This window comes from Myxocyprinus asiaticus, chromosome 2 (assembly GCF_019703515.2).
Source record: "Myxocyprinus asiaticus isolate MX2 ecotype Aquarium Trade chromosome 2, UBuf_Myxa_2, whole genome shotgun sequence".
Lineage (NCBI taxonomy): Eukaryota > Metazoa > Chordata > Actinopteri > Cypriniformes > Catostomidae > Myxocyprinus > Myxocyprinus asiaticus.
The window spans coordinates 33,403,515-33,419,850 of record NC_059345.1 but is presented as its reverse complement, the minus strand read 5'-3'; the positions used below and the strand labels follow the sequence as shown (position 1 = coordinate 33,419,850).

Sequence of the window (16,336 nt, the reverse complement as noted above, 5' to 3'; positions counted from 1 at the left end):
GTGAGTTTCACGTAACCCAGGCTCAGTTTCTCGGGTTCATCATCACTCCTGGCCACGTGGAGATGGACCCTAAGAAGGTTGAAGCTGTCCTCAACTGGCCTATTCCCGCCACAGTTAAGGAGGTTCAATGTTTCATCGGCTTCGCAAACTTCTATAGGAGGTTCATTACGAGCTTCAGCTCCATGGTGGCCCCCTTAACTGCGCTGACCAAGGGAGGAGGAATCAAGGTTCACTGGGGTCCAGAGGCAGCGGGGGCCTTCGAGGAGCTCAAGCGCTGCTTCACTTCCGCTCCCATTCTCTCGATCCCCGACCCAGAAAGACCTTTCGTGGTGGAAGTGGACGCCTCAGAGGTGGGCGTAGGGGCCATCCTGTCACAAAGGGGTGAAGACGGGAAATTACACCCTTGTGCCTTCATGTCTCGTCGCCTGTCGGATGCCGAGCGCAACTACCACGTGGGGGATCGAGAGTTGCTTGCAGTTAAACTCGCCTTGGAGGAGTGACGCCATTGGCTTGAGGGGGCTCAGCACCCTTTTCAGGTGCTCACGGACCACAAGAACCTGGAATATCTCCAGCAGGCTAAGCGGCTTAACCCTCGGCAGGCTCGATGGTCATTGTTTTTTAATCGATTTCAGTTTCTCCTGTCTTACAGACCCGACACCAAGAATGTCAAGCCGGATGCCCTGTCCCGAGCGTACTCTCCCGAGACACAGGAGAAGCCTTTGGCATTGATTATTCCGAGGTCTAGGATTGTCGCACCCCTTCAGTGGGAACTGGAAAGGGTGGTGCGAGAAGCTCAAGCCCAAGAGCCAGACCTAGGAGGTGGTCTGGCTGGATGCCTGTACGTCCCTCAATCTGCCTGGGCCCGGGTCTTGCAGTGGAGTCACGAGTCTCCCTTGACGTGCCATCCAGGAAATGCTCGCACTCTTGACTTCCTCCAACGGCGGTTTTGGTGGCCGTCCATCAAGGAAGACGTAAAGGTCTATGTGGAGGCCTGCCCCATGTGCAGCCAGGGAAAGTCTACACACCAGCGACCTCAGGGACTGCTCCATCCCTTACCCGTTCCCCGTAGGCCATGGTCGCACCTTTCTTTGGACTTTGTCACGGGACTCCCACCATCCCAGGGTAACACTGTCATCCGGGTGGTTGTGGACCGGTTCTCTAAGGCCGCACGGTTCATTCCCCTGCCCAAATTGCCTTCGGCCAAAGAGACAGCAGAGCTCCTCATGAACCATGTCTTCCGGGTGTTTGGAATCCCCCTGGATATTGTCTTTGACCGAGGGCCCCAGTTCTCATCCTGGTTCTGGGGTGCCTTCTGCAAGCTGGTTGGGGCCACAGCCAGCCTATCATCTGGGTTCCATCCAGAGTCTAATGGCCAGACAGAACGGATTAACCAGGATCTGGAGACCACTCTGCGGTGTATGGCGGCCAATAACCCCACCTCTTGGGCTACCTACATCATATGGGCAGAATATGCCCACAACACCCTCCTGTCCTCGGCCACTGGACTATCCCTCTTTGAATGCCAGTTCGGGTATACCCCCCCATTGTTCCCTGAGGAAGAGTCACAGGTTGGCGTTCCCTCGGCCCGGCGTTTTGTCCAACGCTGTCGGCAGACCTGGAGGAAGGTTAGGCATGCCCTTCTTCAGACCTCCCAGAGATACCAACGTCAGGCTAACCGCCGCCGCCGGACGGCCCCTAATTTCCGAGCTGGTCAAAGAGTCTGGCTAGCCACCAAGAACCTTCCCCTCTGGGTCGAATCAAGGATGCTCTCTACAGTGCAGGTGTAGAACCGTGTGAGGATGTGGCCGTTCATTCCAAACTTCCTCAGCCGTCTCAGGAAGAAGAGGTGCTGATGAGCCTTCTTCACAATGACTTCAGTGTAGATGGACCATGTGAGTTCCTCAGTGATGTGGACACCCAGGAACTTGAAGCTGCTGACTCTCTCCACTGGTGCTCCATTGATGGTGATGGGACTGTGTTCTCTGTCTTTTCTTCTGAAGTCCACCACAAGCTCCTTTGTCTTACTGACGTTGAGGGAGAGGTTGTGCTCCTGACCCCAGTGTGTCAGAGTGTGCACCTCCTCTCTGTAGGCTGTTTCATCATTGTCAGTGATCAGACCTACCACCGTCGTGTCATCAGCAAACTTAATGATGGCATTGGAGCTATGTGTTGCCACACAGTCATGTGTGTACAAGGAATACAAGAGTGGGCTGAGAACACAGCCCTGTGGGACTCCAGTGTTGAGGGTCAGTGATGAGGAGATGTTGCTGCCTATTCTAACCACCTGGCGTCTGCTTGACAGGAAGTCCAGGATCCAGCTGCACAGTGAGCTGTTTAAGCCCAGAGCCCGGAGTTTCTCATCTAGCTTGGAGGGCACTATGGTGTTGAATGCTGAGCTGTAGTCTACAAACAGCATTCTCACATAAGTGTCCTTTTTTTCCAGGTGGGAGAGAGCAGTGTGTATTGTAGATGCAATGGCATCATCACTGCAATGGGTCTAGAGAGAGAGGCAGTACAGAGCATATATAATCTCTGATTAGTCTCTCAAAGCATTGCTGATGATGGGGGTCAGAGCAACAGGATGCCAGTCATTTAAGCAAGTGATTTTTGATTGCTTTGGAACAGGCACAATGGTGGATGTTTTAAAGCATGTGGGGACTACAGACAAAGAGAGGGAAAGGTTGAAAATGTCCGTAAAAATGCCAGCTGGTTCGCGCACGCTCTGATGATGCGGCCTGGAATGCTGTCTGGGCCCGCGGCTTTGCGGATATTCACCCGTCAGAAGGATCGGGTTACATCCACTACAGAGACGCAGAGTGAACTAACCTCTGTAGCTTCGGCCGCAAGAGCTCTCTCCACAAGGGCAGTGTTATTTCCCTCAAAACGAGCATAAAAAGTATTTAGCTCATCCGGGAGAGAGGCAGCGGTGTTCATGGCGGAGCTTTTATTCCCTTTAAAGTCCGTGATGATGTTAATTCCCTGCCACATGCTTCTAGAGTTGGTGGTGTTAAACTGTCCTTCAATCTTGTTCCTGTACTGGCGTTTTGCTGTTCTGATATAATATGTTAGGGCATAACTGGCTTGTTTATGCTCCTCTGCGTTCCCGGAATTAAAAGCAGAGGTCCGCACATTAAGATGCCGCGCGAACATCGCTATTTATCCATGGCTTCTGGTTCGGATAGATCCGTGTTGTTCTGGTTGGAACAACGTCCTCTGCGCACTTTCTGATGAAACACATTATGCTATCAGCGTAAAGCTCGATGTCATCATCAGAGGCGGACCGGAACATCTCCCAGTCTGTGTGATCAAAACAGTCCTGTAGCGTAGAGTCTGATTGGTCCGACCAGCACTGGATCGTTCTGAGGGTGGGTGCTTCCTGTTTCAGTTTCTGCCTGTAAGCGGGCAGAAGCAGAATGGAAGAGTGGTCCGATTTGACAAATGGTGGGCGGGGGAGGGATTTGTAGCCATCCCGGAAGGGAGAGTAGCAATGGTCCAAAACCCGGTCCCCTCGTGTGTTGAAACTAATGTGCTGGTGGTATTTTGGTGCGACTGATTTGAAACTGACTTTATTAAAGTCCCTGGTCACAATGAACGTGGCCTCAGGGTGCGCGGTTTCCTGCTTGATTATAATCCCATACAGTTCCTTGAGTGCCCGGTCTGTGTCGGCTTGTGGTGGGATGTACACAGCAGTGATAATGACCACTGTGAATTCCCTCGGTAGCTAGAATGGTCGACACAGAAGCATGAGAAATTCCAGATCAGGAGAGCAGAAAGACTTGATAGAATGTACGTTCCTCTGATCACACCAGGATTTGTTGATCATAAAACATACACCACCACCTCTGCTTTTACCTGAGAGGTCTTTCGCTCTGTCCGCTCGGTGCACGGAGAACCCTGTGGGTTCAATGGCTTAATCTGAATCTCCGCAGACATCGAAGTTTCCGTAAGGCAGATAATGCAGCAGTCCCTCGTCTCTCGTTGGAAAGAGATCCACGCTTTCAGCTCGCAGAGCTTGTTATCCAGAGACTGAACATTTGCCAGTAGGGTAGCAGGGGTCGATTTGTGCACCGTCTTACTCTGATGAGAACGCCGGCTCTGTTTCCCCTTTTCCTCCTGCGTTTCCGTGGTCGTGCAGCACAGACAAAGAGCTCCGCTTGCTTGTTTGTAAACAGTTGGTCGGCATTGAGGAATTTGAAGTCCGGTTTACGGTGTGTAATTGCTGAACCAATGTCCAAAAATGTTTGTCTGTCGTAGACAATAAGGCAGACAACATCCGAGACAAAAAACATAAGAATTGTAAACAAAACAAACAAAACACTACCATGTTGTGTCGGAGCTCGCAACGCAGCAGCCATACTCGGTGCCATCTTGAGTCCAGCTCAAGATCGCTGCCCTTGTTGTAGCCCCGTTGTTGTGCCTGCTATTAGGGTTGCCAACTTTTTGTCACACGAATACAGGATGCTTGAGCCCCTTTGAACATTTTGTTGATTCAATACGGGGCATTTTGCCATCTGATCGGGGTCCCTCTCAAGTGTCTTCCTGCTGAAATACAGGACAAAAGGCCTCCCGTATGGGACATCTTCATTTCTGTCAAAATATGGGACGTCCCGACTAATGCGTAGCTATATATGCGAGGACAATTGCGTTTCAGACCGTACATGGAACGGCGATTTTTTTTTTCATGGAAGACGGAGAGTGTTTTGAAAATGAAAACGCCATTTTCACATGCATCCAGATTAATGTGGATGTAGCCTCAGGACAAGCAGTGAAGTGACACATTTCTTTGTAACGGAGTCTGTAAACAGGAAGGGAGGGGGAGATGACTCATCTTTATGAGTAATTTGATGAACACAAGCAACTCATTCTCAATTCTCTTGTTTCTTTTTCTTTTTCTTTCAAATTTTGAGGCCTAAAGTTAGTGTACTGTTGTGTAATTCTTCAGTAACAGTGTATGCATATATACAATACATATGCATATGTATCAGCTGTAAGTCATATCCATAGCTGTCATAAGCTGTCAAATCCATAGCCTGATATTATTGGGAGTGTAATAATTGGGTCATTCTGCAATAAGTGTTAAAAAACAGAAATATTTCATATTCATAAACAATAAATATTTCATGAATAAAATAAATTAAGGAAAAGATCAAACCATAAATGGAAATGTTTAATGTAGTAAAGCTTTTTATGTCAACAGATCATTAAAAACTGTACAGTATATGTCTGCAGCTACACATTGTCATAGGACTGTTTTGGCTGAATTAACAGACAAATACTGAAAGTACTGTTAATTCATAATATTAATTATTTATAAACAATAATATAAAGATATATATGACAAAAAAAAGTATTTGGACACTAAAATCACATTGAAAAATAAATTAATTTCAATACATAGATAACAAAATAAAAGTAAAGTGTTATCTGCAAACAAATGATGCTAGACTTATTCTTCATTTTTCTTAGCTATGTTTGCAATATATATATATATATATATATATATATATATATATATATATACACACACACACACACTGGTGGCCAAAAGTTTGGAATAATGTACAGATTTTGCTCTTATGGAAAGAAATTGGTAATTTTATTCACAAAAGTGGCATTCAACTGATTGTGAAAAATTATTTTTACAATTTGAAAATAAAATTCAGAACTTCTTAAACTTCTTCAAAAAATCCTCCATGTGCAGCAATGACAGCTTTGCAGATCCTTGGCATTCTAACTGTCAGTTTGTCCAGATACTCAGGTGACATTTCACCCCACATTTCCTGTAGCACTTGCCATAGATGTGGCTGTCTTGTTGGGCACTTCTCATATACCTTACAGTCTAGCTGATCCCACAAAAGCTCAATGGGGTTAAGATCCATAACACTCTTTTCCAGTTACGTATCTGTTGTCCAATGTCTGTGTTTCTTTGTCCACTCTAACCTTTTGTTTTTGTTTTTCTGTTTCAAAAGTGTTTTTTTTTGTTTGTTTGTTTTTTTTTGCAATTCTTCCCATAAGGCCTGTACCCCTGAGTCTTCTCTTTACTGTTGTACATGAAATTGGTGTTGAGCGGGTAGAATTCAAAGAAGCTGTCAGCTGAGGACATGTGAGGTGTCTAATTCTCAAACTAGAGACTCTGATGTACTTATCCTCTTGTTTAGTTGTACATCTGGCCTTCCACATCTCTTTCTGTCCTTGTTAGAGCCAGCTGTCCTTTGTCTTTGAAGACTGTAATGTACACCTTTATATGAAATCTTCAGTTTTTTTGGCAATTTCAAGCAATGTATATCCTTCATTCATCAAAACAATGATTGACTGATGAGTTTCTAAAGAAAGTTTTTAGAAACTTTTTTTTTTTTTTTTTTTGGCATTTTTGACCTAATATTGACCTTAAGACATGCCAGTCTATTGGATACTGTGGAAACTCAAAAACAAACACAAAGACAAAGTTAAGCTTACATTCATTAATGTCCTGACTATACTTTGTGATGAGTTGAATGCCACTTTGGTGAATTAAAGTATCAATTTCCTTCCGAAACAGCAAAATCTGTACATTATTCCAAACTTTTGGCCACCAGTGCATGTATAAATTATATACAGTATACAATGTGTTTGTTTCACAACCATTAAGTGTCCAAATACTTTAATCTGAGATCTACTGTTTTATCATTTAAACTTCTTTTTGTGAAACATCTTCAGACAGGTGTCTTACTGTATATATGACGGAGGGGTTGATTATTTACATATATACAGTAATATATCATTATATACAGTAACATATATTATAAACGTATGATTCACTGTTTCGTGATTGTGTTTACCATGTAAGTTTACATTAATGGTGCTTCTGTGCATTAAAAAGTCTGACGCACTTTTTTGTGGCATTAATGCTGGTTCATTCTGTGACCACCCACTATTTTCTCAGAGCTCTGTGAATGTCGCAATTTACAGTTAGAACAAGATCTGTTCTCAAAATACCATCATGCTGTATGTGTTAAGAGTGAGTGTACCATTTTGAATAAATAAAAAATAAAAAAACAGAGAAAGGGGGGTCAAAAGCATAATGTTAATAACATTACTCACATTCCTCAGGAGACCTCTGAATTAGAAATAACTATAAGATAGTGACAGATAAAGGCACTGTCTACAGAGGACAAAGTTTTGACTAATTTCAAACAGCGACTCTGTGTGTTAGTGTCACCTAGATGCACTGAGAGTGTTGCTGTGCTACTCAGGCCAATTGAACAGATGCTTTCACTCTATGAGCTGGTGATTTTAATGGTTCTATGCCCACAGTCAAATGAATGGAGCTGATAATCAAGGCCTTTCTGCTTTGTGCAAATGCATTTAAGCTGTACTAAAAGTAAGGAGAGACAGAATAAGGGAAAGAAAGTCTGAGGCAGTTGAGCATGAAGACCAAAGTTTCATTGTATTCACTGTCTGTTATGTGTCCCACACTCAACTAAGCATCCACCATTAGAAATCCATGTGCATTTTATCCTTCAAGGGTCAATTAACAGCAGGTTATGTACTGATTTTACTGCATTCTTCCTCAGTGTGTGCGAGGTGTGTGTTCTACAGTACTGTGTGAATAGCACAGGAATCGTGCAAGGCGAGTGATTGACTGCAGCTCATTGCAGGGTGCGATTCCTATTGTGTGGTTGCTTGGACACCATTGCCATAGCAACAGGCTCTAGTGCAGTGTAAAAACAGAAAATGAAATGATAAAGAGATGGTGTGAAAACTGAATACACAATACATCTTATCACTTCATCATAAGAAAGCTTTGTTTGAAACTAACAGGACAGAATGATCAGGCAAGTAAATATTGCAGGAAGTACTCTTTCTTTCTCTCTTTCCCTTCTTTGATTGAATTATTGCCATGCCTGAGCCTCTCTCTAATAGTGACATCATTATTCATTTAGTGAATTCTCAAAGTTCAGTGTTCATCCCAAGCTCTCACATCAGTGGGATGGTTCTTTCATCTACATATGGGCTTTTTGTGTTTGTGTGTAAAATGTAGGGGCTGCTGCATAAAAAATTAGGTAAGTGTATGAAATACTTTAGTACAGCATTTATGCCATCACATCTTTATACAGAATTTGATTTAGAACATTGATTCAAATTCACTCCACATTCATTTTGTGTACAGGGACACACCGGCTATGCTGTACTTGTTTATTTGTGTTTTAAATGGCTGTGGAGATTGATACACAAGCAAAAATCCACCACCACTATGTGCAAAGTTGAGTTTTTTCAATAAACACATGACAGGTGCTGGATACAAATCACCAAATCACTTAATAAATTCTGGATTATTTTCCCTCTGTTTTTAATTTTGATGTGGAAACATTAAACTGTAAAACGCAGCCTGATCTCCTGAAAATTATATGACTGTGGTGATATTTTTGCAAAATTATATTACATGGTTCCTCAAACGTATTACAGCAGTTCCGAGGTTAAAAGTCCAGTGTGTGGCTCTAGTAGCAAGTTAAATATTCCTCAAATAGATTAGGTTTTTAAGGGTTATTGTTAGCTGAAGTATCTAACTTTTTCTGTGTTAAATGCTTTTTTCTATACCAGTTTATTAAGCAGAGACAACTGTAAGTAAGCCATGCATAGGTTAATTTTCTCAAAAACTGTAAACATTTTCTCTCTGTGGCACTACAAAATTCCTGTGTTAGTTTTGAAAGCATTGTTTATTTTGCAATTCTGTTTGGTGGTGCTAGTGTCACAGATATGAGATACTTGAGCTTTAAAGTTAATGTTCTGTTGAGTTAACTTACCTCACTACCCTAAACCTTAAAGTTGGTTATGTACTGCATATTAATGTATCATCTTACAAGTCATGCACTATAGTAAAAGTGTTTTAACGTCATAAGGTAGCATTGTGTCAGGAACAGAGCGAAAAGTGTTTATGAACTGATAATCTGCCGTTTTACACGTGAGTGTGAAAGTGAATATAATGAATTGTTGTTGTAGCGCCTCTAGTGTTAATTTTACCTGGACACTGCTGCAATACGTACAACGAGCTACGTAAAACTAATTTTGCAAAATAGGGTAGGTATAGTAACGTGAATCTATGAGCCCAGGTTGGTAAATCGACAAGGGGTTTTAACATAATTTATTATAAATCCTGATTAGCTGGCCGGGAGTTATTTGTTATGTAAAAAAAGTATATAATTCCATCACTTGTAGCCCTGAAATCTCCAGGGCCTCAAGCATATATGTGGTTTACGTGCTGGTAGCTTAGTCCATCTAAAGACTTTGTCTGGATATAATTATCCAGTTTAGAAATGGGGGAATCCCACAAGTCAGACAAGCAAGTCACTCCCAATTACTCTCCCAGACTAATGAGAGATTCTTCACCGAGCTTGATCAGACATAGCCAAAACGACCATCTTTTCATCACTCTTTCACAGCTATCCACTATCCACTAATCTATGAGCGAGTGCTGTGAATGAAGGCACTTAGCACCACTTACTCGGCCGTAAGAATGTTGAGTACATAGTGGAGTGGTTTATACAGTATATCTTATTTCAGTCTGATCTCACATAAAAATTGGCAAGTCTGTGCCGATTTTTCTTTAGCCGAAATCAGTATATGTTGACTGAATTTGAAAATACAGCCTCCAGAGGCAAAAGCAGTAAGTGTTTCATAGCATATAAACAAGTGTGACATCCATTTATATCCAGGAGAGGTCGCCAGAAGCCAGTTGTAAAAAGAATTGTTTTCAGCTGAACAGGGTGTAAAACAGTGAAGAGAAATGCTTATTTTATTTAATCTACCCCGTGGTCTCCCATGAAACTGACGCAACGCACTACCAGTCGAGCCACGAGGGAAAGGAATTGTTGTTGAGCCATTCCAAATATGTCTGATGGGACATAGGGCATGTCAGTGAGTCGGCATACTGTTGCCGATCCTAGGGTAACGGAACTTTCGGAAACAGCATGCTGACTTCCCGTGTGATCATGTTGCTTATTTATGCTGGTCAGCTCCTCTGTAAATGTGTCACATTCACATGTAAGTGAGTATGGCAAATACTCGTGTTTTTCCAGAGGCAACAATGATTTCAGTTCTCATACAGTTCTCTACACCAAAATTAGATAACATGGATACTGATTATGATGATGTGGTCAACAGCATCTGTAATTAGTTACAGAATAACAGCTGTTTACTACACCAACCTTCTGCAGCTACAACTGCTACTAGCCAGAATAGTGTTACAGCCAACATTCAACAGTATGTACAGTATTTATTGAAAGGTATAAAATCAAATATGCCTAACACACACACACACACATATATAATAAACCCAGTAAAGCAGGTGGAAGAGTATCGGTAGCACTTTGCCTGTGAATAAAAGAGCATGGTAGAGGCTGAGCTGCAGTGTCAGTTCTACCCCATTTGGTACCCTATTCGAGACCCTTCAGTTACCCAACACCCCCCCCCCCCAAATTATTAGAGAGCTATGTATTACTTTTTACACAAAAAAGTACATATAATACATCCTAATGTGTATATAACCAAACTAGCTAAACATTTATTATAACAATGTTGGGAACAAATATGCAAGTGCATGTTATGGCTTCTTAAGTAGGCATCATAAATGGGTATAACTAAATATAGGAATAACTTTAATGTAAAGTGCACATAAACCAAGTCAAGTGGTCTAAGAAGAAAAAAAAGGCATACTGCCCTAAAGACCTATGCACATTGTACAGTATATTTCACAGCAGGCATTTATAGGCTTTCATCATTACTGGGGAGTCTGGGGCCCATCAAGTACACAATCTATTGTTCTATGATGTTGTAGGAGTGGTTAAAATTATTTATTTTATTTATTCATATTGCAAAAACATCACCAAAGCATTTATTTCTGGTGATTTTAGGAGCATCATTTGAACATTTTCTTAAGTAGCCATATAGCCATATATTGTGTAGCATTAATGAATAGACTAAAAACATTGTCACCTTTTCACATTACACAGCACAAAGTAACTGTTCTCAAAAGCCTGCTGTGGCAATATCATGGCACAGTGATGGTACAATATGGTAAAATATACAGTTTGAATATACAGTAGGCTTATATCATGGTATTTATGTGGAAGGCTACTCCAAAGAACATATCCAAAAAACATGGTATTGGTTTGGTTTTTGTACTTTTAAGCGCTTTATGTAATGTAAGTGTTTTGATACACTTTTATTAGAAAGCATCTTTATCTGCAGCAGACAGTCATTCACAGGATGCAGTCGCACTCACACATGATCTTCATCACTGGCAAACAATTGAATGCAGCTGCAGGTTTTGTTTCAAAGTAAATGTTCACTTCATTCAGCATTGTTTTTATTCTCTGTCTTCTAAAGCATCCCTTTCCTGTTTTACTGCGTGACAAAGAGCTTCAAACGATTCAGCCCGCACGTTAGACAAATTCATTGAGAAGAACCGACTCATCACACATCACTTCGCTTCACGAGCCTCCCGCTCGTGAGTCTATGGCCGTGTTCACAGTGGCATACTATCCATACTACTCTCACTGTTTTTTCCAAACACAGGTATAACAGAAACAGTATGAGTAGTATGGTGGTAAGGCATTTAGTACATGGTCTATTTGTTCCATGAGGGGCACCACAATATGTCATCGGAACGCGCATTTTGTTCGACACAGATTGAACACATACTTATTGGCTCGGTAGATCGGCGCCCCCGAAGCGATGCCACCCTAGGCGCTCGCCTATGTCGCCTAATGGTTTGACCAGCCCTGCTAAAGTGAAGGGTTTTGTTTGTTTAAGATCTTCAAGGGATAATTCACCCAAATATGATCTTATCCCTGGCTTTAAAATCACAAAAACAAACAAAACCAATGTATATCGTGCACATATAAATAAGATGTAATTAGGGCAAGCTGATCGACAAAAATAAGCTGTTGAATGAGTGTGCTACCATTGTCTGGGTGGATGTGATTTATCCTCAAAGGAATCTGATGGAAAAAATATATAGATATACAAAATGTAGCATGGGGTATTGGTTGTTATGCAACCACGGTGCAGACATGTATGTGTTTCTATGCTTGTTGATGTGAGGAGGCTGAATAAAATGCAGTGTGATGAGATTTTGTAAGTCTCCAGATGGTTGGGCTGTATTTGAATGATTCTCAGACAAGAGATTTTGCATACAAGTAACATGTGTAATTTTGGGCTTTAAGGCAAATCTAGAAAGATGGTGAAGTGGAAGGAAACATGAGTTTAATGCCATTTCAGTCCTTAAAGGGAGAGTACACACACACACACACACACACACACACACACTGACACACACACACACACACACACACACACACACACGTTGGTACTCCTATGGTACGAGGACTCTCCATAGACATAATGATTTTTATACTGTAAAAACGATATATTCTATCCCCTAACCCTACACCAACCCCTAAACCTAAACCTCATAGAAACCTTTTGGCATTTTTACATTTTCAGAAAAACATTGTTCTGTATGTTTTTTAAGCAGTTTGAATTACAGGAACATAAAGGGTGTCCTCATAAACCACCTTTATAGCATAACAGACATTAATAGTGTGTTAAATGTCCTCGTAAACATCAATAACCAACTCACACACACACAGACACACACAAACACACACACATGCATAATGAACATTCAGTCATTTACCCTCATGTTGTGAGTAAAAAACCTGAATGACTTTGTTTCTCCGGGGAACACAAAAGGAGATGTTAGGCAGAATGTTATCCACAGTCACCATTCACTTTAAAGGAATAGTTCACCCAAAGATTAAAATTCTCTCATCATTTATTCACTCTCATGCCATCCCAGATGTGTATTACTTTATTTCTGTAGCAGAACACAAACTAAGATTTTTGGAAGAATATTTCAGCTTTGTAGTTTCATAAGATGCAAGTGAATGGGTGTCACATTTTTGAAGCTCCAAAAAGCACATATATTCATCATTAAAGTAATCCATAAGACTCTAGTGGATTATTTAATGTCTTCTGAAGCAAAACGCTAGGTGTGTGTAAGGAATAGATCAATAATTAAACTTTTTTTTACAAAAAATTCACGAGGGTCGAGGTCACACAGACTCTCGCATGTTGTTGGCAAGTTAATGCCAGAACTGACGTGTGAAATATGGAAAAAAAGGGAAGCGCAGTGTTGTTTACAACAGAGGAGCATAGATATTTGGCTTTATTTGGCTGGTTTGGATACGTCAACTGTGGAGCCATCTTGGAATGGTCAACAAGGAGAGCTGTTTGAAACGGTTTTAAATGCAAGTGAATGGAGGAGATGCCTCAGACCGAGCTCCTTGCTCAGACCAATGCATAAACTGCTTTTGTGTAGAAACAGTATTGCGGTCCAAAGGAACAGCTGCTAATACAGTATCTATGTATGAATATCTGTGCAGAGGAGGCTTATGCGCTCACGTCACGCGAGAGGCAGTTTGAACTCCACCCTCGTCAACGAGCTGGCCAGAAGCGAACATGTTTAGAAAAAAAAAGTTTTAAATATTGATCTATTTCTTACACACACCTAGCACTTGCTTCAGAAGACATTCAATAATCCACTGGAGTCATATGGATTAATTTTATGATGGCTGTATGTGCTTTTTGGAGCTTGAAAAATTTGGTACCCATTCACTTGCACTTTATGGACCTACAGAGCTGAGATATTCTTCTAAAAATCTTTGTTTGTGCTGAAGAAAGATAGTCATACACATCTAGGATGGCATGAGGGTGAGTAAATGAAGAGAGAATTTTAATTTTTGTGTGAACTATTCCTTTAATTGTATGGAAAATATATATAATGAAAGTGAATTTTGACTGAAATCCAATTAACTTTGAGTTTAACATCATACAAGTCATACAGGTTTGGAACAGCATGTGGATAAATAATTTATGAATTTTCATTTTTGGGTGCACTTTACTATTAAATAAGTTCCATCAAATCAATTCATGTGGACATTACTTAGAAACGTTTCCTACCTGCTCTGTTCATTTCTAAAATCTCCTCCTGGGCAGCAAGAGAACAATGGTCAATTGGTGGGCTGTGATGAGGCGAGCTCATGGCTGACTTACAGTAATTAGGTGAGCCCAGATGTGGGGCACGGGGAATATGCTTGTTCTTTTTCTTTGGTAGCTTCTGCTTAGCCATGGCTAGAGAGTAGTACATCCCAAAGTTATTGACAATGACAGGCACAGGCATGGCAATGGTTAATACACCAGCCAGAGCACACAATGCACCCACCAACATGCCTGACCATGTCTGAGGATACATGTCTCCATAGCCCAATGTGGTCATAGTCACAACAGCCCACCAGAAGCCAATGGGGATGTTTTTGAAGTGGGTGTGCTCGCTGGCACGTGGGTCATTGGGATTGGCACCGATTCGCTCTGCGTAGTAGATCATGGTGGCAAAGATGAGCACTCCAAGGGCAAGAAAGATTATAAGCAGGAGGAACTCATTTGTGCTGGCGCGGAGAGTGTGTCCCAGAACACGCAGCCCCACAAAATGTCGTGTCAGCTTGAAGATCCGGAGGATCCGGACAAATCGCACCACTCTGAGGAAACCCAGAACGTCCTTTGCTTCTGAAGAGGACAGCCCGCTCAGGCCCACCTCCAGGTAAAATGGCAGGATGGCCACGAAGTCTATGATGTTAAGGGTGTTTTTGATAAATTTCTTTTTGTCTGGACAGAAAGTAACACGCATGAGGAACTCAAAGGTGAACCACACCACACACACACCCTCGATGTAGGTTAGGTAGACCACTGTCTCTGTCTCCTGGTTAATCCTGGAGCTGTTGTCTTGAGGGTTAAAATATGTGCGGTTAATGATGGGGTTGAAGGCCTCATGTGTCTCCAGGCAGAATGTGGTTATGGAAACCAGTATGAAGAACAGCGAGGCAAATGCCACCCACTGCAGCAGAAAGAGAGAGAGAGAGAGAGAAAGAGAGAGGGGGGGGGGGGGAAGAAACACAATATTAAAAAGAAAGACTTTTGTATACATCTAAAAAAACACTTCCCACAGAGGCAGGAGTGAAACTAAGGTAAGGACTTTTAAGGACATCACTTTTTCCACTCTGCCTTTCTTATGAAAAAAATATACATATATATTCATATACAGCATTTCCTTCACTGGTTACATCTATTGCATCCACACTTAAAAACAGCAGCAACATCCAAGGCTAATTGATTTTATTATGTTTTTTTGACTTTTTACGCTTAAGGTTCATAAAGGCATAGATTAGGTGTCTGACTGGGGCTGTGTTATTCTGCTTAACCTCAACAGAGTATATGAAAGCTCTTCCTGAGAGTGAGGAGAAAGCATTGTGTGTGATGTCTGGTAGAGCAATATGAGCAAATACAGGATAAAGTTACAGGCAAACAAACAGTATTGAAAATAATCATACTTTCCAATCTTTCTCTCCGACTCAAGCTAATGTAAAGCTCATAGAATAATGACTGAATAAACGTGAGATCCATCACAGCAGTGTTTCCATGGTTTTGATTTCACTATAATTTCTGTTCATATAACATGCAAGTAAATTTAGTTAGCACACACTCCAACACTGGGACACCATTTATTTTCCTTAAACTAGTCAGAAAACTTGCAAGAATAAAACCAACCAGCGGACCAACACCCAAACACAATTAAGGAGGAACAACCCAAGTTAAATTATGAAAGAGGAGTACCCCCCATTCCGACAAAGAGATAAACAATCTCTCTCTCTCTCTCTCTCTCTCTCTCTCTCTCTCTCTCTCTCTCTCTCTCTCTCTCTCTCTCTCTCTCTTTACAGTTTGATGATATACACTACAAAGTAAAATATAATAGCAATATGCCAAGGAATATCTTAGTCTTATTTTAATTTAAACGTTCAAGCTTTTTTTGTCTTTAATAATCTCATAGTCACTCAGCTACATAATGGTGGACCATAGCTCTTCTCTGAAAGGTTGGTGAACTGATCTTACAAGATCTATCACTTCAGTCTAGTCGATCAATCTGTTGAGCATCAATTATCACCAGTGATGTGAGAATAGAATGCAGGTCAATGTATCAAAAATCAGTATGGCATGTTTAACATCTGGCCTACATTTAAAAATTGTAAAACCTTTGAAGTATTTTATTACACTCAAGAACTACAGTACCATATACCATTAAGACTGCAACAGTGCCCGCCCACTTTTTCAGCCAAGTTGGCTCCGGAAGTACAATCACTGAGCACTTTATTAGGAACACCTGTGCAACTACTTATTCATGCGATTATCTAATCAGCCAATCAAGTGGCACCAGTGCAGTATATAAAATCATGCAGATAAGGGT

At 41.6% G+C, this 16,336-nt stretch overlaps 1 protein-coding gene across 4 annotated transcripts in view; it reads right to left on the bottom strand.

Moving 5' to 3' along the window:
• The window catches only part of LOC127412218 (potassium voltage-gated channel subfamily C member 1-like), an 83,636-nt gene that overhangs the window by 27,601 nt on the left and 39,699 nt on the right, over nt 1-16,336 (bottom strand). For all 4 annotated transcript variants that reach the window (XM_051648440.1, XM_051648426.1, XM_051648448.1 and 1 more), the window contains exon 2: nt 14,002-14,932. In XM_051648440.1, coding sequence (XP_051504400.1) covers nt 14,002-14,932 — 931 coding nt within the window. The remainder of the gene's footprint in view (nt 1-14,001; nt 14,933-16,336) is intronic.